The sequence below is a fragment of the Podarcis raffonei genome, chromosome 7 (assembly GCF_027172205.1).
Source record: "Podarcis raffonei isolate rPodRaf1 chromosome 7, rPodRaf1.pri, whole genome shotgun sequence".
Lineage (NCBI taxonomy): Eukaryota > Metazoa > Chordata > Lepidosauria > Squamata > Lacertidae > Podarcis > Podarcis raffonei.
The window spans coordinates 44,723,352-44,749,000 of NC_070608.1; the positions used below are offsets into that span (position 1 = coordinate 44,723,352).

The 25,649-nt window shown below is 40.8% G+C and overlaps 1 protein-coding gene across 12 annotated transcripts in view; it reads left to right on the top strand.

The window, feature by feature from the left end:
* ZNF521 (zinc finger protein 521) overlaps window positions 1–25,649 on the top strand; it is a 291,423-nt gene that overhangs the window by 35,159 nt on the left and 230,615 nt on the right. For all 12 annotated transcript variants that reach the window (XM_053396362.1, XM_053396360.1, XM_053396361.1 and 9 more), the window contains one exon: window positions 894–1,073. Coding sequence is in view for 6 of the 12 variants with exons in the window: in XM_053396350.1 (XP_053252325.1) it covers window positions 894–1,073 (180 nt within the window). In the remaining 6 variants the exon portion in view is untranslated. The remainder of the gene's footprint in view (window positions 1–893; window positions 1,074–25,649) is intronic.

The window sequence follows — 25,649 nt, forward strand, 5'->3', positions numbered from 1 at the left end:
AGCTTTTCAGTACTATGTTTTCAAGCCTTTTTGGCATGTGTAATCTTCTGAAAGTTCACAAGAAGCTCTCTTAAACTATGATCTTTTTAAAGTCTTAAACTTGCTTGTCCCTTTTGCGCTAGTTGTATACAAAGCTGCAGTTGTGCTGGATGATTATTAGATTTCACTTTCTACAAGGGATTTGTGTGAACCGGTTACAGAAAGTTAGAACCTATTGTTGTTCTCATCATTACTGTCCTGGAACTAGATTACCAGTTACGATTTATAACGATGGAAACCGGGTCTCTTGGGCTAGTGATCCTCTGCAGGTTAATACAGCTTTGGTTAATTAGCAGACAGTTTAAATAACTTTAGGACTTCTCATTTTAAGGCATATGTTTTTATTTTTAGTTGGCAATAAAATAAAATAATCTGATCATTTGGCTGGTTAGGGAAATGAGACAGTTTCATTCTCACGACTTGGATAGCTTTTATCATTTTTTGAAAGTTAAAACAAAATCTCTTGAAGTCACTCACTGGTACATTTTTTGTCTTTCCTTTCGTTATGTAGTGGTGAATTGTAGAAGGGATTTATTCTTTTAAATTATTCAAGTGATGAAAAGCCCCCAATAGTTATATTAAACTTGACAAAATTAACTGTGACGAATGGAAGTGCTGCTTTTGCAGGGGGGAGTAACTGTTTGGGAAGAAAAACCATTGAGAAAAGAGAGGATGGATGCTTTCTCTGTTTATGTGGCTATAAAAGCTAGTATTATGTTCATGTTCTGCAGGCTTGAGCAAAAATACCCCCCCCCCTTGTTAAGTAACCTAAACAACAACAAACCCAATCTGAATCTTCTTCTTTTTAAAGGATCTCTTAAAGCCCTGGGGTCATAGTCTTGATTTTCTTTCAGATCTGAACTGTAAACTAGAAGACAAGACAGAAGATGGAGAGTTGATAGATTGTAAGAAAAGGCCGGAAGAAGGGGAGGAGTTAGAGGAAGAAGCTGTGCACAGCTGTGACAGCTGCCTCCAGGTGTTTGAGTCACTGAGTGATATCACAGAGCACAAGATTAATCAATGTCAACTGACAGGTAAACAATACTTATCACTTTGTGTCTCCTTCCACTGTTCTGTTTCTGATTTCAGGTCCCTTCTTCAGAACCGCTCTCTTATTCCCGCCCCCATTTCCCCCTTCCCTGTTATTTTACTGCTAAAGATGCTCAGGTAATTTTGTTCACATTTCTGAAATGATTCCATTGTTCTTCAGTGAATGCGTTCCATTCAGGTTCTAAGGAAGCATGGATCATTCTGGCAGACCATTAAACACCATTGTAGATTTCTTTATAACTGATTTTTCTTACTTGCCTCTCCAAGCGTCTCTTATGCAATTTGATGTAAGAAAAAATGGCGTGGGTACAACCTGGTCCTTGAAAACTTAGACTCCGGGCTCCAAATGCTGTTTTCAGAAATGGTGTGTGGCGATCGCTGATAGAATTCGCAGTGGATGTAGTGAAACATCACACCAATAACTGTAGTGTACTGGTCACAGTAGCCTCATGAACCTACTCCTATCCAGTTGTAACACTGTGGACAAAGATGCTGTTTGGTGTTTTACTTTTGGGCCTGTGGTCTAGAGCGATGTCTGGGCCCCAAAGAAAGGTGCATTTTCTCAGTGGGTTTTCAAAGCAGTGATTGGGACTGACAGAACCAAATAAATTTCTAATGCAATTTACTAAACAGAATATGGACTTGGATGCTGGGATGGTGATGAGAAGACCCACCTCATATTACCCCATGTGATAAACCACAGGAAGCATTTTGGTTGAGAAGCTTTCTTGAAAAATCTTTTGGCCTCAGAAGCATGAGGAATTATGTAGGGGCAAACCAATGCATCCTATATCCTTGAAGACCAATCCAGGGACTCCAACCCAAAGGAATGCAGGTCAGGGCAGCTCCAGAAAACAATTGATATTAGACATTCATGTTTTTTGAAATCAAAGTAATTTTTTCAGCCGTGAAGAAATATGTGGTGCAGCACTGGCAACAGTCCCTTGGTCTAAGCAAGCAAATTCTCCTTTGCCTACCATGATAAGACTATATCCAAAAACAAACACATTTTTTACACAATTCCCCATGGTTTCTTCATTTACTTGTGAATGTTATTCAGATTGGCCTAAACCTTCTGAGTTCAGATCACAGGAATCATCACGGCCAGCAGTTAGCTATTTCTGTAGAGAAAAATGTATGAGACGTGTGCTTTTGCAATTAAGGGAAGCAGATAAGCATTTTGCAGTATTATTTGTGTGCATTTACTGGCACCTTTAGCTCTTTAGCCAAAGCAGCCACACAAGATTGCATACTTGTGTGTATAAAGCAGGCTGTAGCTCAGCAGCAGAATACATGCTTTGAATGCAGAAGGTCCAAAGTACATGCAGTTAAAAAGCAGTCTCTGATAACAAGGCTGGGGAAAGACCCTGGAGAGAATCCTTAGACTCAGAGAGCTGCCTTCAGTCAGAGTAGATGAAGCTGTCTGGGAATGCTTATATTCATAAGGTAGCCTTGTATGTTCATATGTATAATCTGGTATTGAAGCTAATTCATGGTGAATAGAGAAACAGAACAAACATATTTAAGGGGGAAATCTCTCATAATATGGCACACTGTGTGATGCCAAAATTTGGCATCTCCAAATGGATCTTCTCAATTGTGTACAGGGCTGTCCTAAGCATATGCGGTGCTGGGGTGCAAAGATCTGCCTGCCCCCCCCCCCCAGGTTGCCCAGTCCCAGGTGCAAAGGAGGGTGGAGCCGGCTGGCTGCCTCAGCATCTCACTGGCTCGTTCGCCCCTGAACTTGCGGCGCAGAGCTGCCAGCAGCAGAGGAGCCCGCCACGGCACTCCGACTGACAGGTGGGCTCTTCCCTGGACTCAACTCTTGGTCCCTGGACTCTCGGCCTGGCGCCCCTCCCCTGAAAGCCTGGTCCCTGGGTGCCCCGCACCTCTAGCGCCTATGTGTAAGACGGCCTTGATTGTGTATCTTCTTAGTTTGGCGCCCCCTTGGCTTGGCATCCTGTGTGGGGAACTGCCTGCACTGCCCTATATTTGAAGCTGCAGACAATCGCAGTATATATTTTCTGTGTGTTGCCTTCTGTTTTGCTTTTTGCTCTTGGTCTTTTGAAATGTTCTTCTGACCAAAGTTTGGGTAAATCAATCCTTCTGTTTCACTCCAGCCCTTTTATGTACTTGTCATGCTCTCCTTTAGGCAATTCTTATTTAGTCTGGCAAGGTGTTGGTGTTGGTGTCGGTGTCGGTGGGTGGAAACCCCTCCCCCCCCCAATTTGGCCATTTATGTATGGTAAACTTTCTCCTTTTCTACCAAAAAGAAGAAACAAAAATAAAAAATTGCTGCCTCCATTTTTCCTTGACGGACCCTTTGTAATCCCCTGACATATCTCACCCGGAGCTGGGTGTTGAGTTGAGTGACTGCAAGCAGCATGAACTGAATATCGCGCAACTAGGGAACTGAAGCGAAAGGAGAAATTCCTGGAGCACTGCTCCTGATCCACTTCACCCCAGGTCATGCTGGAGGGCAGAACTTGCCATGCTAAATGAGGGTTAAAATGGCTCTGCCACTTGAGTACATTTAAAAAGAAATGTTTTTCAAAGAAAGGCACTGAATCCCCTAAAAAGCCTGGTGTCTCAGTGTTGCTGTAGAAATTGTTGACTGGTAGAAATCAAAACTATTCAAAATAAAACTGAGGGTTTGGAAAAAATTAAAAACCTCTTTCTTCATCGAAGGACCAAGATTGTTCCTCGTGCTCTCCCACACCTGAAATAATCCAAGATTAAGTGCAGTGTCCTGCGCTTGAAACAAGGATTATACAAATATGCCATTTTCTTAAAAGTATCTCATGTGTGTGCTTGTTTTTAATGCTGTCTGCAGGATCAGTCAAAAATATTTTATGTGTTGGTTACAGAGGGTGGGATATATTAGAGGGGAAAAAAATAGCAAATGGTTTTGTCCTGGATATAGTATGAAATAATGCCCTTATACAGTTTTCTAGTTGTTTCATTTTTCTAATTAGCAATGGGCAAAAGAAGAGACACTGCCCCAGCTGGTAAGCCAAACTAAGGTTTATTGGAACCACACAGATGTGCAGAGCCCTGGAGAGTTGCTCGCAGCTGCTTTTCTCCTCCCTAGTCCTTTTTACCCCCCAATGGGGTTTGACTGGTATGGCTAAAATCTTGGCTTAGCACGGCACTGGAGTAAAAAAGACCAGGAAGGAGGCTTGCTGTGTTGTGTGAACCAGGCCGTGTATGAAAGAACGAGTGAAGAAAGCATGCTTCAGCCCCCAAATGCTGAAATTGGGTACTTGAGGCTGCAATCCTATATATAATTCCCCACGAGTGTAATAGGACTTACTTTCCAATAAATGTGCACAGAATAGTGCTGTAAATTAGGCTGCTAAATCTGTGTTTTCATTCCTATCATATTTAGTTTAGTTTTGAGTTATTGGAAGTTTCAGCACCATGTTTTGTGTACGTTAAGCACAATAATGTCAAGAAAATATGACCCAGTAACCTAAATATAAACTGATGAAGTATTACTGAGCCCAAAGATAGTGCTGCTTTTAGCAAGTATTGATTTTTATGATGCTTGGAGAGATAGCAAACTTCTGAAAAAGCTTTTTTAAGGAACTTTATTATAGATTTAGGATCCTGTTTTGCAGACACAGTTAAGTTCTAATTCAGATCATATTCTGGTGCTACTTTTCTTCCTGGGATCGTACTTCCGCGACTCGGCAAAATCAAATCCTCTTTCATAGAGGCTCAGGAGCAACCCCATATTCAGAGAAAGACGGGATCTTTTCTTTCCATCTCTATTTTTCTTAGCGGTGAGGAGAATAGAAACCTATGAGTCTGTGGCCTATTGCTGATCTTTCCCAAGGTGTGGAATGGTCAATAATGCCAAAGTAGGCCCTAACCTGGGATGCGGGTGGTGCTGTGGGTTAAACCACAGAGCCCAGGACTTGCCGATCAGAAGGTCGGCGGTTCAGATCCCCGCAACGGGGTAAGCTCCCGTTGCTCGGTCCCTGCTCCTGCCAACCTAGCAGTTCGAAAGCACGTCAAGTGCAAGTAGATAAATAGGTACTGCTCCTGCGGGAAGGTAAACAGCGTTTCTGTGCACTGCTCTGGTTCGCCAGAAACTGCTTAGTCATGCTGGCCACATGACCCAGAAGCTGTACGCCAGCTCCCTCGGCCGATAGAGCGAGATGAGCGCCGCAACCCCAGAGTCGGTCACGACTGGACCTAATGGTCAGGGGTCCCTTTACCCTTTACCTTTTTAGGCCCTAACCTGATAACTTTATTCTAGTTCAGAATGCAAAAACTAATTTGACTTGCTTCTGGGTCCCTGGCCATGTGTTGTGTGCACATGGGTTTGGGGTGTGTAAGAGAGCTTTCTTCGCACTATATTGTAAATGGCGATGAAAACGTGGGAGCCTGAGAGGCCTTTTGTGATGTGGCTCTAAGGTGCAAAGGGGGGAGAAGAGGGTCTGCATTCAAAAAGTGGGGTGGGGGAAGCGCATGCTAGCTATGAATTTGTTTTCAGTGGTAGAGTATAGCCTTATGTTGCTGCTTCTCCTGAACATTGTGGAATCCAGACTGAAATTTGGTCAATTATAGGAACATAGGAAGCTGCCTTATACTGAGCACATCTAGGTTAGTATTGTCTTCACTGACTGGTAGCAACTCTCTAGGGTCCCTCGCAACCCTACCTGGAAATGCCAGGGAATGAAATTGAGGCATTCTGCATGCAAAACATAATCATTATCATCATTTCATTTTCATGCTGCCTTTTCATAGTTAATAATGATTATCAATAATACTAATTTCATTATTTATACCCCGCCTAACTGGCTGGGTTGCCCCAGCCTCTCTGGGTGGCTTCCAGCACACATAAAAACATAATAAAATGTCAAATATTAAAATCTTCCCCATACAGGGCTGCCTTCAGATGTCTTCTAAAAGTCAGATAGTTGTTTATTTCCTTGACATCTGGTGGGAGGGCATTCCACAGGGCGGGCGCCACTACCGAGAAGGCCCTCTGCCTGGTTCCCTGTGACCTCACTTCTTGCAGTTAGAGAACCACCAGAAGGCCCCCCGAGCTAGATCTCGATGTTTAGAATGAAGATGCCACCAAACCGAACTATTTCCGCATAAATAATAAATTGTAATAAGATCTAAAAATTAAAGATAGAAAAAATTATATCGATAACAGCAACTCCCCACCCCCCACCCCAAGAAAAACCCCTATACAGTACCCCAATCCCAATTGCTCTATCACTGAGCTACAGTAGTAATTATGCTCCTGTCATTGTTTCCAGTCAGACCAAATTGGAGTTGAGGATTAAAGTTTTTAAACGAAGGCCACAATTCAGGTTCCAACGTCTGATTTAAGGTAACAGTTCTGTGCAGACTTACCTGGGAGTACATCACATTGTGCCTTGCTTCTGGCTGGACTTGTGTAAGATTGCGCTGTATTCCTGTGGGTTTCAGGGGCTTGTGGCTGAAACCCTAATTCAAACATGAAGGCTCCATCCAGTGGCTCTGGTGTATACTGAGCGCTCAAAATATTCCCCAGTGTCGGAGATAATAAAACAGCCTCTCTCTGCTCCCATAGAGCACAGTCCTGTAAGATTTTGGATTATGACTGTAAGGGAAGCAAGTCTTGCTCATTTTTGTTTTAAATGTGCATAATATCCATCTGGGGTTAGCATTGGGCTGCAGGACACCCCCCCACCATAAAAGTTATAAGCACTTCTAATTAAAATGCTGACAAGAATATATATGCAGACATACTTGGGGAGAGTGAATGGTTGTGTACCAGAAACATAAGACCTACTCACATGGATTAAGAATAAAGCACATTTACATTATAGAGAGTAGATCAGTTCAGACCTCTATGCTCTTCTCTGCTTTTAGATAGAATTTATCAAACATTTTTCTTTGTTAGCTGTTTTTGTTTTAACTTAATATTGTTTTCGTATATTTATCAATTTAGACCCAGAAAAATGATCTTCTGAAATCAAAGGAAGATCATCTAGAACCTATAGCCTTGGAGGCACATGAGATTTGTATACACTGAATGAACACTGTAGTGACAGTCTTCATCAACATACATTCAGCGAAACATCAGCACTGAGCTTATGTGCATACAAGCTGAATGCTCATAATGCTCTATCCATGGGTCCAGGAACTCTCCAAAGTCCCATATATCGTGTACTGTTCTTACAGTTTCCTGATGTTGTTCTGAATGCATACAGGAGGGGTGAGCCAATGGAAGTAATTCCACTCCATTTCTGTACGTGAATCTGGTGTATACATGAGTAATGTTCTTTTATACTTTTATTCTTGCTACTCTAGGTTCAAATTTCCTCCAATGTTCTTGATATGCACAAAAAATTAAAGGAATTCCATCTATACACCCAACTCATGTATTATATATATGGTGAGATAATTTAAATCAATGTGATTTTAAATCAGCAAGAAAGAAAAGGCAAATTTAAACTTGGGTTTTCATGTATTTCCTAAGCAATGGTGTAAAATCAAAATCTGTAAATATATTGAAAATGTGGAGAAATTGGTTCTTCATTTGCATAGAATAGTCTCATTTAATTCAGTGTATCTGGTAGAAGTCATTGATTCAGTTTAGAGATTCATTGTACAGCTAAGAAGCCTATGTTCAGATTATTTAATATGAATCAGGTTATTCTTTAAGAAAAACCTAGCATATGCGATTTTTAATAGATTTCTATCTGCCTTGATCTATTGCTCAGCCGACCAGCCACTGCCCCTAGACTTGCACATGACCACTCAGTATAGATTGATGAAGGCTTGATTGAAAAGTTTATCTCACGATAATATTGACTTCACAGGAAAGTCCTCTCTAATTGATTATTTTCCTTTTGTTGTCTTTATAGAGAAGTTTGAGAAAAGAAGCCTTACATAGGGCATTAGTACACGGCACACAATGGAATAAAACATACAATTCTCTGCCAAGATAATCCAAATTATGTGCCAAGAAAAATTGAATCTGGCAAGCTTTATAAATGATGTGATATTGTGCAGGGCGCTAAAGCCGCCTGTTCTTGTCCCTTTTTAGTCACTGGCTACAAGATTAAAAGTGCATGCTCACAGTGATAGGCAATTGGAAACTTTTGAAAAGAAAAACCAGAGCAAGAGTTGAATCTAATTGAGTCATTGCCAGAGAGGAACAACTTCCTCTCATGTAACTTTCACCCTTCAGCTTATGTGCCCCCTGCTCTCTCTCTCTCCCCCCCCCCCCCCCCGATCTGTTCTGGAAGGAGGAGAGAGGAGAGAGAGGAGTTCCACCGCTTGGGCAGACACCATTCCTTTCGCACAGTGGCTCCATTCTATACAACTCAGTGTCTGCACCCTCTATCCGATTTCAAGTTTTTTCCATGCTAGTGAAAAACCACAGATTGATACGTCAAGATTGATACGTCGGCAGCAGTGCCCAGGCAGAAATTGGGCAAGTGTCTGGGAAAATCTGGACGTATGGCAGCCCACGGCAGCAGCGCCATTTTTGCCATTTCCCCATAAAAATAGCTCAAAATGGCATTTTTTAAAAAAGTCATTTTGCCCCCAAATCTCAACAACTTTGGACAAAACTAAAAAATCAACAACTTTACACTGTTTGAAATATGGCAACCCTAGTTTTCAGGATTTATATCATGCCTTCCCACCAAGGTGTCAGAACAGCTAACAACAAACACATGTACAATCAAAAAGGTAGAAGAAAGCAATAGCAATAACACTAACCTTACACAGCCTTTCCCGTTTTTCTGATTAGGAAAGGGAGGGGAAGTAAAAGGGGGAAAGTGGCTTATCTCATGGGGGTGTTAGAGTCAATAGGTAAGAGAAGATATGTGGCAGAACAATTGCATATTAAGTACTGGTGGAACAATGTAAGTGTTAAGAAGATTTTTGGTGGGTTGTCATTCTAGCACAAACCAGATTTGTGACTTCACATTTTATTTCTAGAGACAGAAATTGTGTCCAAGTGATAGTGGGGAGTTTTACTTTTTTGTACATTGTGCCTGGCTGGAAAAATCTATTACAAAATACAGTTAACAGAAATGCATTAGAGGGAAAGTCAGAGCAGTTATTTCATATGGTTGCATTGGAGTCTGAGGGAAGGGATAGGATTTAGTATTATACTGTTAATAATCAGTATTAATTAATGTATACACCATTCTGTGATGAGGGCCATTTTGCACATTATATTCAGGAAACATGAGTGTGCAAAGTTAACTGCAGCCAACTGTGGCTCCCTGACAAGTTTACTTACATGATTCACCTTTTTGCAGGTGCATCTTTGCCACAGTCACACTTTACGGTGTACATCAAAGCATGATAGTACAATTAGAAAATGCAATATGCTCCTTTGTGACTTAGCAGCAAGTTCTCCCTGAGCCTCTTGTGTTTCCCTGTTGCTTCCCAGGGTAGCTGGGAAGAAAAATTATGCTGTGGCTGCCAGTGAGCTGCAAGTGAGGGAAGAACTGTTCCACAATCATGGCACCACTAACAGTGCATTGGCAGAGGCTTGCAAAAATCCTGGGGCTCCTGTTCTAGGGTTGTTGCCAAGTTCAGAAACTGCGGCAAACACACAAGCTTTCAAATAAGGGTGCAGAATTGAGGTCAGGGTGCCGTCACTGGAGTAAACTTGGTAGAATATCCTTTCAGCTGCTCCTACTTAACTCCCTTGAGTTAAAGCACCGCGACCACACATTGCTTCTTTACACAATACTTGCTTAAACAGAATTTGGCCTTGCTGTGTATGTATTCTGTTTGTCCATCTCCTGCACCTTAATGAACTTTTGCACTAAATCCCAAGATGGCTATTTAGCAAGATTACCAGTGGATGAATGGGTGATGCATGTGTGGCTTCATATACCAGTTATATTTATTATATTGTATTAACTTTATCTCAATGTGTTAGTCTTATATGAATTTTTTAAACAAATTCTGTTAGAAGTACGGTTGGTATATATTTTGTGCAGTGTCTTCATTCATCAGGATGACTAAGAGGCTGCAGATATTTTATTTTTTTGACAAATCTGTCATCCGATTCCAAAATGGCTGATGACAGAAGAAAACTTTGTTAAAGAAGTAGAACTTCATGTTCTTAATTCTTTCTTTGGGCTGAAAGGTCACCATCCTTGGTAGGGGAGATCACCTGGGAATGGTGTAAATGTAGTGGAGATCTCTGACCTGTTAATAAGCACCAGGAGAAGGAGATAGGGATCATTCCACAATGTGCCCTGGGGGTACTTTTCCTTTAAACTTCAAGCTGTGTAGCTGGAACTGTTCAACTTTTTATTTCTTTCAGTTTTACCTTCAGGGGAAAATTGATCGATTTGGAGATGATTATTCCATAATCTCTGAATCTCTCTTTCTCCACATTGCAGTGGGAACTCCTTGAAGTTTAAAGGCATTGTGTTTCCTCGGTGCATTGTGCAGTGAGCCCAAGGAATGTATGGGGACAGGAGTATTCTTTAACAGATTGATGGTAGTAGGCATGTTTGGAACTGTAATACTCATGTTTTATATTAAGGATATATCTTAGCTTATGTTGTATCCTTCCCAGCAATTTCTGGGATGGTGTTGGGATGACAGAACAAGATAGCAGAAACAAAAGCTTGTGCATGCGTTGTGGACCGAGAGATGAGAACATTGGTTAAAGATCTTTTAGCAAATGATTTGTGCTCCCCCACCATGAAACCGCAATGAAACCATCCTTCATAATTTTGTTTTACCCCCTCCTTGATATTTGCTTCATAGCGTTAAAACATTTTCACATGAGATGATGTAAACGATAAAAGAGTTGCTGAAATCTCATTTGTTACCAGAACAGTATGATCAATGACATTCTCAAGCTCACTGCCAATATTTCACCACTGTGAATCTGTATCTGCATATAAAACAATTCATGGGGAGCTCACTGAAATAAAAAGTAGAGGGAAAGTTTCCCTCGACTTTTCTGTCCACATTTGATTCAGCCGCTCAACGCCTACTAAAAGTATTTTTATGGATACATTCTTAATTCCTGAAGTTGGAAATACATTGCGAGGACACCTATGTATACAATAACAGAGCAGACTGACAAGGTGTCAAATTCAGGAAAATGGTGGTTCATGCACTTTTTTTTTTGCACAGGGGGAGGGAAGCAAGCTAAATAATGTATCAGAGAAATGCCTGCTCTTTCACTGCTTTTCTAACTGTGAATGGAAATGGTGTGTCTCATTTGTTTTTACTGCTTCATTCCAGCGGGAAGTCCAGTTTAATGACTGGAGGAGGGTTGGGTGTCTCCCGTGGAGAAGGCACAGGAAGGGTCAGGTTTTTCAAACACAATGCAAGCCCCTTTACCAGATGTAAAAGTTAACAAAAGGAAAAGTGGGAACAGCAGATTCTGATTATTTACTTTCTCTTGATGAAAGCAAAGTTCAGCTTATGTGTCTGAAGTGCACTTTAATAAATTACGGCACAATTACTGCTTAATAAACATTCTCTGAAACCTGAAAAAGCACACCGCCATTGCCACAAATCCTAAAATATATGAAATTCTCAAAGTATTCTGAGCCTCGGATTAAGTTCAACCTTCGTCCTCAAAAATTCCAGACTGTCAAAACATCTACTCTTTGAATTTTGATTTTAAAATGTATTGCAGACATAACAATGTTAGTCTTTGACCTTCATCTTTCTGTTGATTAAGCTGTATATTATCATTCTATCCTTGCACTCAATAAAGCCCTGGTAGCCACAGCATCTGAATTCCTTTCTTAATGTAGAAAAACTTCTCAAGTCAAATGAATTGAACCTTCTGCGAAACAGTTTTTAAAAATATCTACCCCTTTCAAACTATACTTTGATGAGTCTTTTATGAAAGATAAACCCATTCTCATCCCTTTGACAGCCAGGTGAGGACCCTTGTGTTTGCATTCATATGCAAGTATGCTTGATGAAAAAAGCATTACATTCAACTTCTTCCAGTTGCAGGTATTCACATGGAAGTTATTTATAGATCAATCCTATGCATGTTCTATTCAGAAGTAAATATGACTTTTTGATGGGGCTTACTCCCAGGTAAGTTTGCTTAGGATTTCATCCCCAGTCTTGGCAATTGCCTCTTGTCTCTGAAGTGCAGTGTGCACACAGGTCTCAGTCAAGCATTGGGCCTAGCACTGTCTCTTGAGATTGGCAGGTCTGATACAAATGCTGGGATGATGGTCTTCTGACTTGGCTGGTCAACACCCACAGGAGCACATGAAGCTGTCTTATATTGAGTTATAGCGTTGGTCCATTTAGCTCAGTATTGCCTACATTGATTTGTTGTGGCTCTCCAAGATTTCAGACAGTCTTACTTGACAGTGGCAGGGATTGAATCTTGGATCTTCTGTGTTCAAAACATGTACATGACCACTGAGCTACAACCCACCCCAGAGCCTTCACACGCCATCTTTCCTAGTTTCCAAACCTACTTCTGTATCTAGCACCTGACTTTCTGGAAACTGGTGTGGAGGACACAAATTCTAGTAAAATAATCTCGTCCTTGCATATGAGAATTGTGTGCATTTATGGAATGATTCACACAATTTATAAGATTTTACTGCTTGTCTTGAGCGGACAGCCTGTTTTGCTTGTGTCCCTATCTGCAGAACATGATGCGTAGCATTCCTATATGTATAAAACATATATACAGAAATTTCTCTTTGCCGTATCCATGAGTTGCGACTCAGAATTGTATTGCTCAAATGTATGTCACTGTGGTTTTTGTATGCACAGAAACTGTTGTAGGTTTTCCTAAACTATATAGAAGTTCCATGTGTATATTTGAGTAGATGTGGATGTGCAGCTTAAAGTGTATGCATTACATAACTGTCCTGGCATTACCCAAGATTCATTCAGATTTTGTGTGTGGCGGGAAATCCTTTCCTAGATCCTTGAACACAGCAATGCAATTGAAAAGAGAGCTGGAGTATGTAGTCTGCAAAGTTTAAATCTCCTTTTAGCTAATCTACATTTTCATTGTCTTATAATAAGTCTTTTGGATTTTGGATTCTAATTACTACATTTACCGTATGTTTCTCTGTTCATTCATCTTTTAAATTTCTAATTCATCATCCAACCCTTTCCCATCCCTTACTTGGCTGTAATGATTTTTATGCCTAGGAGGTTTCCTCATCTCCCCTTGTTTACCCTGTTGCTGAAATTTAGATTGTGAGTTTCTCAGGACAGAGATCTTTTTTTGTTGCTTTGTACATTGATGCCACTAAATAAATAAATCACATGGTATTCTATGTCATGGGCTGAATGAGCTGCTTCTCCCCACCCTGGGACCTTATCTTTACAATTTCTTCTTTGTTTTGTTCTTTAGCAACTTATATTTCCAGTGTTTCCCTAAGGCCTAAGGTATCAATAAACCACCCAAATCAAACCAGAATATGGACTCCCAGGTTCAGTTTTGTGACATGGGAAAGTTGTTGGCCCTCAAAAGGGACAGCCCAGCAATTATATGTGGGTGATCCTTTTTGATTTCTTCAAAGCATCCAGTTTTTTCTGTTGTGGGACAACTATGTTTATATGTCATGAAAAAATACTGTTCCAGGAATCTTGGTTCAGGTAGGGGGACTTGAATTCCCGCCCCCAGTCAGTTCTCTCTATAAAAGTCCTGTATCAGTTCCAGCATGCCCCTTGACTTCCTCCTCCTCATCTTCAGAATGGCTTTGGACATTACAAATGCACTCTCCTAGCTGGATCCAGAGTCAGCCACACATATGGCTGATGGCATGTCTTCATATTGTTGGAAAGTTCAACAGGAAGTGTGTAAATGCTCGTGCCAGCTACACTGCCTGTCTGCTTTGTATTTTTACAAATAAGCACTACAGTCTTGGATGGCAGACTTGAGTTGTCCATTGGTCACAGTACTTGCTAGTCATGCCTCCAGCTGCTCAGTCAGTGAATTTATAATACCAGGAATAAATACCCTTGCTTGTGCAAAAGTGTAAAGATTATCATCTGCTGCATACACAATCACTGTCATTGTTCCTATAGTATCAGTTCCACACAGGACAGGCCGAATTTGTGTGCAGACAAATCCAATGGACTTAGTACAAATCTGTTGCTTCCAATATGTGTGCAGGCAGCATCAGGAGACTTCACAGAGCATGGGAAGTCTTGCTCATACCTCTTCTATCGCCTTCCAGACTTTTGTTCTTGCCTTCATGCAGCTCCTGAATTGGGGCCACTTGGAAATCTATGTATGGGTGCTGCGCTCAGTGGATTGGGTTCTCCCCCATCTGTTTTGACATCATGAGAAATCTTTCATGGCTTTTTTTAGCCATAGATGGCGGAACCTGAACTTTCCTTCCATTTTCTTCTTCTGATATTTCTAACACAGCATTATGCTATGTGAACAAAAAGGGTCAGCTGTAGGACAGACACCTTCAATATTAGCACAACTTTTGGTAGAAGTTTTAATTTATATTTCTGACCAAAGCACATTTGAATTTTCTACCAGTTATATTTGGCCATAGCTGGCTTTCATTCAGTCTCAATAGATCTTACATTTTGCCACCCCCTTCTAGCTAACGTGAAGAACAAAGTTAAGTGCACAAGAGAAGCAATGACACCTGAAAGATTTGGTCTGATAAGTGGAATATAAGTAGTCAGAATATGTTTTGCCTGTGGGTTATATGTGGAGCATACAATGGAGTGTTTTAGATAACCAATATCTAGGTTAATGGGCCACATAGTCCAGAGCCCTTTATTTCTGTGATCCACATGTTCAGCTCAAGTCTCAGATTCAATACCCCCTCCCAAACTGCATATAAAAATCAGCTTTGCCTTTAAAAATGCTTGTCCAGGGGAAGGGGAGTAGTGTCAAATCAGAACGGACACTTTCTTTCTCTAGTATATAGAACTCTGCTTTTAGCTAATACAGCTTACTGTATCTAATTGTGATGTCGTAGCTATGTTGCATAGCCCCCAGCTTTTGAAATAGATCTAAGGCCTTCCACTCTGCCTGACACCTTCATTCAATCATTACTTCAGACCATGATCCATGCACTGGCTTCCCTTCTGCACCCAGCACAAACTATTTGCCCTTATCTTTAAAGCTGTCTGTTGCCTTGCTCTGCCCTTTCTTTTCGCCCATCTTCCCCATCATAGTCCTTCTTCTCCAACTCGTACTGCCCTCAGTTGCTCTAGAGCCGTTTCCACTCTTTATTTTATATTGCAAACACAACAATAAGGCAAACTAAGGAAGAGCCAAAATGCTGGTTGAGAGAGAGAGGAAGAGATGTAGAACACCAGTACAGTATTGGGTCATAGAATTGTAGGGTTAGAAGGGACCACGAGGGTCATCTACTCCACCCCCCTGCAATGCAGGAATCTTTTGCCCAAGGTGGGGTCTGAACCTGCAAGCCTCACATTAAGAGGTTTGTGTCATCTCTTTCCTCTCGATCCTTCATTGCATCTGTCTGTGAAGTCTATGGCTTTCCCCCCTTCCCCAGTTGAAACTAAGTGTATGTAACTGTACTTGCTCACATTGATAGCTTATTTCTTTTACCTTGCCCCACTCTGCTTTGGCTTCCTGATACCATTACCACTTAATGTTTTCAGAAAGAAAGAAATCTAAGTGGTTTACAGAATATTACAAAAAACAAAACAAACAAACAAAAACCAGAAGGGAGGAAATACGTTATAAAAACAACACATCAGTTAAAAACAACACAGTCAGTAACTGAACAAGACAGCCCTCCTAAACACCAGAAAAGGTATGAATAAACCAGTGGTTTAAAATGTCTAATAGACATTTGAAATATCTAGCTGAGGGAGCTTTCCTAAACTTTTGGGAGGATATTCCAGAGGGTTGGTGCTGCAGCGGAAAAGGCCTTTTTTTGCAAAGTTTCCAGATGACAATCCACTGGGCGTAGGATACCCAGCAGGATATATTTGAAGAGCACAAAAATCAATGTGGTTTCTAATAGGGGAGGTGACCTGCTTGGTAACTTGGTGTCACATAAACACATCTGACTGATCCTTCTGTCAGTGTTTCTTGTCATTAACACTGGCACAGCAGACGGGAAAAATGGTGCCAAGTGGCAAGGTTTTGTGTTGCCCAATGCCACCAGGGTCATTGGTAGCAGCATTGCCAGTTAGATAGGTTTAGGTACCCTTTTTGCTGTGTAACACCAGTTCAGGAGAAAGGATAGCATTGCTTAAGTCCAATAATTGCTAAACTTTGGAACCTTCCTTTCAGCCAGTGAATTGAGCAGTGAATTTGGGGATATTTTGGCTTAGCTTTAGATGTAAACTCATGAGTTGAGGATCTATGGCCTCCTGCTTCTTATGCTGCTCTTTTTTTCCAATATACATAAATACACGACCATTTCCACTGGGTGACCAAGATGAAAGATCCCACTTGTGTCATATCCTTTTTCGGGAGTGTGTTGTTCCTTGGTGATTTTTTTTTCTGCAACAAAATGTAAGAGGGCTGTGTAAAATGGTTTGGGGAAATGTTTCAAACACTGTTTTCAGAAAGTGCTATAGTACACTAAACAAAAAGGCTCTGTGTGTGAAATCAGAATTATTATTTTCCACTGCTGTATAGAAATAATTTGCAAATCGGTATGCATTAAAATATATCCCAAGTTCTAGTTTACTGATCGTAATGAACTACTTATTGAAACACTGTGCAGCTCACAAATGACTCTCCAATTTGAGTAATTTCGTAGGAATATAAAATATATTCTGTGGGAGAAATAGAAGTGTGGCTAAGAACTGTTTTGTATGCAAGAAACAATAGAAGCATTACTTGCTGATCATAAATTGCTGAATTGTTAGCTTTTTCAGTTCAAGAGATGCATAAAAAGAGATGTCTAAAAACCATATAATTTAGTACTGAAAGCTAACAAAGAACCCACAAAACCAAACATTTATTTTTGGAAACAAAAAAAATTAGGGTGTGGAGCACAGGAAAGCTCAAATAAATAGAATGGTAGCACTGCACTCTGGTCAATGGCTTTGGGTGTAAAAACCTGTTGTAGCCCTTTTCAGGCATTATTTATCTTGTTAACTAAGACTGCAGAGGCAGTAGACACAACTAGCTAGGCCACCTTCTACCACTGCTTCATTCACCTTTCACAAGGGTAACTGTCTGCAGCAGGGAACCGTGCATGTCTGTTAAGCCTCCCCAAACATGTTTTAGAACCCTAATTATATACTGGTTATGGTGTTTCCACATAAACCTTCTCATTCCCTCCAGAAATGTTCAGATGGTTTGAAGATCTCCTGGGAGGGCTTCCTAATCAGTATCTCCACATTCTACATTTCTCCCCCTTCAAGCAGAAGCTTTGGTCCATGGTCTGTTCCATAATTACTATAACTCTCTGTTTCCCCCTCCTATCCTCATTTCAGTTGGTTGAGAATATCTCTGCTAGTAGTGATCCTTCTCTCTAGCTGTTGTGATCATATTGTTTCCTGTAATGTGTTGGCGTGGCTGCCTATCATTATCTACATCAACTGTAGGTTTTTATTTCTACTGTTACAGCTCTCCACTTTTCCTTCTCCATATATATCCTTTCCTACTCTGTACCATTATTTTTCTCATTGGTTGGATCCAGACAGGAAAAAAACATGTAGTCCAATGAGCTATTGTTTGTTAGGTTAGCATTCTATCAAACATTCCTCCTTTCTTTTCTTCTTCCTTTCATGTACTTATCTCTAACAAATGTCTTCTTCCTTGCAAGTGCTTTCTCTCTTTATATGTTACTTTTAACGCAAGAATGCCATGCATAGGGTTTGCAGTCTCACATTGAAGCCCTTGCTAGGCTGAGATCTGCTTAGCTTCATGTGCCTTCAGATCACAGCACACACCCAGAATTATTTGAGCCCCACATTATCTGCATTGCTTCTCCTGCAATCCTGTAACTCGTCTGTCACTCCACTGCCACACTATTCTGCCCCTTCTCATTGGCAGACTGCTCATTTGCTACACTTCCCTTTTTCTGCATTATTATTGGAGGAGTATCCATGTTACTTTTTATGTTCTGCCTGGCACCTAGTCAATCAAATGTTAAATAGCAATAAAAGTAGACACTCAGGGGGGAAATAAGTATGGAAGGCAGGGCCCTCCTAATGTACAAATGTGTTTGGTAACCCGAACAGAGTGATTTGATTTCTCATATTTGGATCCATTCTCCCCCACCCAGGTAGCGTAGAAAGGATTATTCAATTTATTTATCCTCTCAACAATCATGGAAAATAGGTTACTCTGAAGAAGTACTAATATCTCCAAGTCCTGCCCCCCACCGCCAGTAATCTTCATGTCTCTGTAGGCATTTTGAATCTAGATTCGTTCCGTCAATTTTGTATCTGTGTATATGAGTACATGGGTACATTAACAAAGATTTTTTATATATATAAAAAGATATAAATTATTTCATATGAATATATTGATCTATCACTTTAGAATTCTTAGAGAAATCAATGGATACCGACCCTCATTTTCTGACACGGGTAATAAACTTTCATAAGCCTGAGTTATGTTAGGTGTATTGAGTGAGAAAATGAAACATGCCTACACTTATACCCTAGTATTCCTGTTGACCCCAATATACTAAATATTAATAACCATTGGATTTTTATCGGAAGGTGATATTGCCTACTTTTGGACAATATATGCTGGATACGCCTTCCCAGCCAACTTATCTGTCTCTCTTTTTAAATATGGCAGAATATTCATAAACATGATTTGCCTCACCTACAGTGTGAAGGAAGGGACAGGGAATAGCGTGCCACCATGTGGCTTTACTGAACATGTTGCTCCACCCTTAGAATCATAGAATGGTAGAGTTGGAAAGGACCACAAGGGCCATCTAGTTCAGCCCCCTGCAATGCAGGATTCTTTTGCCCAACCTGGGGCTTGAACCCACAACCCGGAGATTAAGAGTCTCATGCTCTGCTGACTGAGCTACCAGTGAATCTTATGTGCACACAACTAGATACAAGCTATGTCCTACTTTGTTTTTCTCCACATGTGTTGCATCACTCACTGCCTGTTACATGTTATTTGTTCATTGAATCAAAATCAAGTAATTGTATATAGCATTTGAATCCACAAAGAACTGACTTGAATCTATGTTTCACAGAAACCCTTAAGAGCCATAGCGTTTGAGAACTTTATTGGGCAGCATATATATTTTTAAAAAATTAATACCTTTCCCCTTCTCCTGCCTCTGTGTATACAGTGATTCCAGAGAAGTGAAACAAGGAGAGAAGATTTTAAACAAGATGGTAAACGTGTGGGAGGACCTTAGACATTAAGCCTTAGAATGAACTTTACATTTCCTTGAGCTTGAAAGATATCGTTTGACTAGCTTTTCCCAGCATGATGCCTTCCAGCTGTTTTTGACTGCATCTCCCATAATCCCTCACCATTGGTCCAAAGTGGACGGCAGTTGGAGTCCAGCAACATCTGGAGGACACCTAGTTGGAGAAGGCTGTATTAGAGCTATAAGGCCCCCTTTTAGTGCCATGTTGAAGAAGAGGAAAAATATTCAAGATTTTGCTGTTTAAGATGCCTTCTGGGTGAATCTCAAGGTTCATCTAGTCAGGCCATCAGTCTCCCTCACTCAAAGGTACATTGAGGTGGCTTATGAACAGGACACAGTAGGGAAAGCCACATCCGGTTTGCCCCAATCATATGGAACAAAGATGTGTACAGACTCTTAATATGCAGATTTCATTTTTTACATATCATGGGTAATATCTAGCCATTTATTTGTCTGTTCTTTTCAATGCCATACATGCAACTGGCCACAAATTATTTTCATTTTCCCCCTGTTTGCTTGCTTTTGTTTGTCTTAAACCTACTGCTAATCAATTTTATTGGATGCCCTGAGTTCTGTAGCTTGTAGTAGAAAAAAAAATATTTCTCTGTATTGATACACTCCACTCTCTTCCTCATAGCTGTGTAAACTTAGTATGGTGGTCAGGGCTTCCTATGTTTCTGCATCAGAACAACTAAAGACCAATATTATTATTATTTTTTCAATTTGAAGGCATCTGTTTCATCTGTGCTATGGTCTTTTCCCATGAATTTGCATGGGGTTCCCAAACTTTGTCATAGTAACTGAAGACTAAGCTAACCAATAGACTAAAACTGACACAGGGACAAATAAAAGAGGACGCCTTCACCCTGGTATGGCTCCCCTTTATTAAATATGCAGCCCAACAAGAAGCCAGGAACCTCAGTAGGGATTAGGAGTGGGACTTGCTGAACTCAGCTTCCAAAGCTACTCACTTGATCTGAAGTGTGTGGATCACAACTCAGGCCCAGTCATGGTCTGTTTCAGAGTCTGCAGGCCTGTGGATCTCATGTGCAGCATTCTGAGAGATGTAATGCTGCCTCTATGGCCACAGCCTGGAGCTGCTACTGCAGGATTTTTTGTACCGCTGTACTTTTTGAATACAGTACAGCGAGTCCCTTTTGGAGTAGTGGTGGTTGGATTTCTGTGTCCTGGCTCAGTGATTTTTCAAATATTCTCCCTTTTGGGGAAGCCTTTTGACAGGGACTTGTCTGCCCAATAACTCCACTATGTTGTAGAAAATTCTAAGTTGCCTTCGAGGGCACAGACCATCCACATAGGCTGATGTTCTGGCTTGTTAGCTTCTCACCATTTCCCCATGGAAACTAAAAATGTAACTTTGAACACCTCTGTACTCTCTTGTGGGTGCACTTGGCAGTGGATGATTGGCCACCATCTTTTAGTGGTGCTTGTCTGCCATTACTGATAAATGCATGCTGATACTCTTATAAGCATGCATTTTCTGGAACACAATTTGAAAACATTTGCCCCGAGTCTTGGTGATTAAGTAAAAACTTGGGGTGAGAAGGAATTCTAACATCCTCTAGCAGCTCTTGGGTAACTTACCTGTGAACGCCCTTGTTGCATTTTAAGGAACACGGTCACATCATGGAGACACAAGTTCTGATTTTTGAAGAGCACTGTAATTCAGATGCAGTTACATGACTAGGTGTTATGTTGTGCTTACAAGCATATTTGCGATACTTGCTCATCTACCTATTGACTTAGAAAATGACCTCTGGGCAAAATCATTTCACTGCATCTGACTCTTCTATTAAAGAATAGTGGAATTGCTCCAGAGTAATTTATTAAAATCCCCTTCATGGAACTGGAGGTAAGTCATCAACAGTCACTGCCTACAGGTATCAGAGGCAGTTAAAACTTCTAACAAAACAGATATTTGAATCTTATCCAACATCAGCAGGAGCTCATCGTCCAACAAAACCAGAGCAGTCTACATCTGTTCTTTATGAGAGTAATGATGTAAATGGATACAACCCCCTTCTCTCTTTCTTTGGTCAACAATATGAAGCTTTGTCAGATACAAACAGTAGCAAACATTAGAAATGGGAATGAATCAAAACTAGACAAGTAGCCATTTATCTCCTGATTGAGCAAAAGGGAAGGTCCTACAAACTTCACGAATGTTACCTCATTGCCGTGGCAGAAAGTTTAATTTGGGATTAGGAATACCTGAGGCTTCACTTGAAAATGTAAGATGCTATCTGACACCCTGATCCAGAGCACATTTGCCCACTGTGCCTCCTCCTAAGCTACACCACTTTTTGAAATATAGTAAGGTGTCTGAAATATCCATTTCTTCCACATCTCATGTACCAAAAGTTCTCCTTCATCTTAATCCCCATTAATTGGTCCACCAGTTCTGTGCCATCTTGTGCCCCTTCAGAGACTTAGAATCAAAGAACTGTAGAGTTGTAAGGGACCACAAGGGAAATCTAGTCCAATCCCCTGCAATGCAGGAATTTTTTTATCCAATGTGCCGCTCAATGTGCAGATTAAGAGTCTCATGCTCTACCAACTGAGTTATCTGGCTGTTCCCATCCCATGTCTCATCTTGTCTTGTCCCATGGCTTTACTGGCCTGACGTCTTCCAATTTCTTTATCTCGAGCTCAAGCAATGAATGTAATTAATAATAATAATAACAATAAAATTTATTTATACCCCGCCCTCTCCAGCCAAGGCCAGGCTCAGGACGGATAACAACCAATTATAAAAACAAGTTGATTGAAATACAACTTAAAAAACAAGGTTAAATACAACATTAAAACGCAGTCTCATCACAGGAGGAGAAAGGAAAAAAGAAAGAGGGGGAGGGAATAAAAATGACTCCAAGCCAAAGGCCAGGCAGAACAACTCTGTCTTACAGGCTCTGCGGAAAGAAATCAGATCCTGCAGGGCCCTGGTCTCATGAGACAGAGCGTTCTCATGAATCCTGGACTCTTCCCGACAGCACTGTAGCTTAGACTTGAAGCAAGGGGTGCTTATTGTGAGAGGAACCCCACATTCCTGGTAGTTTTATATCATTATAATTGGGGGGGGGCATGTTTCCCTCCAGATGTTTCTGGACTACATCTGCTATCATTGCTGACCATTGAGAATTGGCCATGCTGTCTGGGACTAATGAGAGTTGGAGTCCCAACAATATCTGCAGGGCCGCAGCTTCCCACCCAAGCCATAATGGATGCATTTGGGAAATGCTTCATCGTCTATGCAAAACAATTAATACATTTGGAAGATTTCTGTAGCTTTGGGCATCACGTATTTAGGGTCTTTAATGAAATCTATAGACTGATACAGGTATTGATTAAGCCCAATCAGAGGTGACACACACTAATGAGATCATGCAGCACTGAGGTTTGCATTTGGTTTTTCATTCAGCAGCGCTCCCTGCCAAATCCCCTAGCCACTTCCAAAACGTGGGATAAATGATAGTGGGTTTTATGGAAAGAGCTGCTGAGCCACCCAACAGACCCAGATATGAGCATATCTGGTATGCGCACAGTTTTAGAACACATCTGTTACCTTTTTTGCAGAGATGGGAGTCATTTCTATATCTTTATGCCTAGTTAAGCATATTTGCTTTGATCCAGAGGCCCCAGTGCTAACAAAGAAGCACTGGTGCACACATGACAAGTCTCCAGTGTGATTGTACAACTCGGAGAGAGATAACCGGGGAATGCTTATCAGAATCATCACCACCATTAATTTATTACCCACCCTTCACCCTAAGGTCCTGGGACAGGATATAGCATTAAAACACAACATTAAAAACAATATACAATCAGAAATAAATAAAAAGGTGGTTCCTAAAAACACATGCATACTTGCCTTGCATAAAACCACACCTTTCAGAGAACTAGATTTTAGCAGTTATGTGAATCCAAGTATTTATCATTTATTTAAAATGTTTTAAGCCACCGTCTTCCACCGTGTGACACAAGGGTAGGGTACAATAATATGAGTTAAAGCAAACAAATAGTGTAAGACAGTATAATAAAAGGAGTGTCTTATGCCACCATTGGTCATTCTTCAAAGTCCACAGATCTGTGGAACAGGAGGGAACTGCACAGAGGCTGTAGTGCCAGAGAGTGCACTTAGGAGTGACCATGTAGACTGTCCTGTCGGACCAAGGTTGTGAAAGCCTTGCTAGCCTTGTCAGCCAGAAAGTTCCTGAGAGCATTCAAGAATCTCTCAGATACTGGGAGTCTACAGAGGTGGATAATCTCTATAGGTCCGCCACACATGCAGTTGTTGCTGTCCAAATCACAACAGGTACTAGTTGATCACAAGAGTGAGGTCATTATGTGCCTCTCCAGTTCCAGGCCACCCTTTCTCTGTTCAGAAGCAAAGACCAGATTGAAGACATGATCTGCACTATGTGTTGGGACCACCTTCATTTATCCAAAATGCAAAAGCACATAATTCATTTATGTAGATAATGTATATACAGTGGTACCTCGGGTTACATACGCTTCAGGTTACAGACGCTACTAACCCAGAAATAGTACCTCGGGTTAAGAACTTTGCTTCAGGATGAGAACAGAAATCGGGCAGCAGCGCCGTGGCAGCAGCGGGAGGCCCCATTAGCTAAAGTGGTGCTTCAGGTTAAGAACAGTTTCAGGTTAAGAACGGACCTCCAGAACGAATTAAGTTCTTAACCCAAGGTACCACTGTATTCAGAAGCGAATTATCATCAGTTCAGTGCAACTTACTCACAGGTAAATGTGCAGCCGATGTTTGGCTTTATAGATAAGCATGGTGGCAAATCTCTCATCCAAAGTAATTTCACAATAATATTATTAGAAAGTAAGCCTACATATGTGCCATCCCATGTCTGCAAAATAAATTAATAAATGCCTGTGTGTGTGTTAGGTTGTGCAGTTAAACTTCTGGTTTTCCACAGTGATTAGGAAATTGGGTGTTTACCTGTCTTTTGTAAAATTCACAAGGCTTTGTAAGACCAGCAGTAGTATTTGTAGTTATTTCTGTCTGTTCTGCTTTCACCGGCGGTTGTTAACAACCAGACAACAATTTATATTTTTTGTCTGAGTCCCACTGACCTGAATAAGATTCCAGATGGCAGGAGAGTTGGGCATGACCTTATGTTTTCAGCTCTTGTAGTTAGCATTTGTACTAATCAATAGGTTCTTTATTAAGGATAAGGTTGCTAATTCCCTGTGTATACCTAGTAGCAAATGTGTTCTTAGATTTCCTTTATTTATACGAGTGTTTTCTACAAAATTTCCCGAGGCTTTCAAAATCAGCATTACTGTTTGGCAGCACTGAGCACTTTAGTCTGCAGTTCATCATTGTGTTGTTTCTAACCCAAACCCCTTCTTTTGGTTATAGCAAATGCTCCTGGATTCTAGGCAACAGAAGAGACGTAAATCTGGCCACTGTTCCTTAGCTGCACCGAACAATTCAAGCAAAAGTGCCTTTCATTTTGCATTGACAGAAATGTTTAATTTTGCTCATCGTTACAGCAGGTCACATAACATGGCATTTGCCCTTTCTTTTCCATTGTGTTTGTTCTAAAATAGCAACCGAAACACACAAACTCACCCAACAACAGCTCAGTAAAGCAGAGATCAGTAATAGCTTCTTGTAGTAAAAAGGGCTTATTAAAAGGATACTTTCTTCTTGGGTGAAAAACTTACACCATAAATACTTTATATTACACAGAGCTATACTTTTATTGTGTTCAGAGGTTGATTGCTTAAAATAATGGTTTTCCAGCAGCAGAGTTTGCTTCTCATTCCTGATATAGGCAGAATTCAGATAAAAATCCTAAAAATGAATGAACGTAGGTTACACATGGAAAGAGCCTATAAAGTTTTTCTTTCTCCTGTAAACAAAGTGCAGGAGAAGAATTGCTAATACTGTACCATTCAATAGATATGGTTTTATTATGTGCTTCCAAAGACCCTTCATTGCAGCCCCAGCAATATGTAGTGTTGAGCAAGCATGTCATAAAAATCAGATGCATTTGGTGTTAGCGCTGCTCAGTGATGTTTGTGGAATGGCTGGAGTTTTCTTTAAATAACTACAAAAGGTGGGTGCCTGCCCAGCCTCAGTAGCTAGGAATTTCAAAGATAAAGAGCGAGGGGGGGTAAAGGGGGGGGCAACGGAAGATCAGTCTGACTGTGCTTCCTGATCATGCGTATTCACAATGTTTTCTATAAGTATATAAAGAC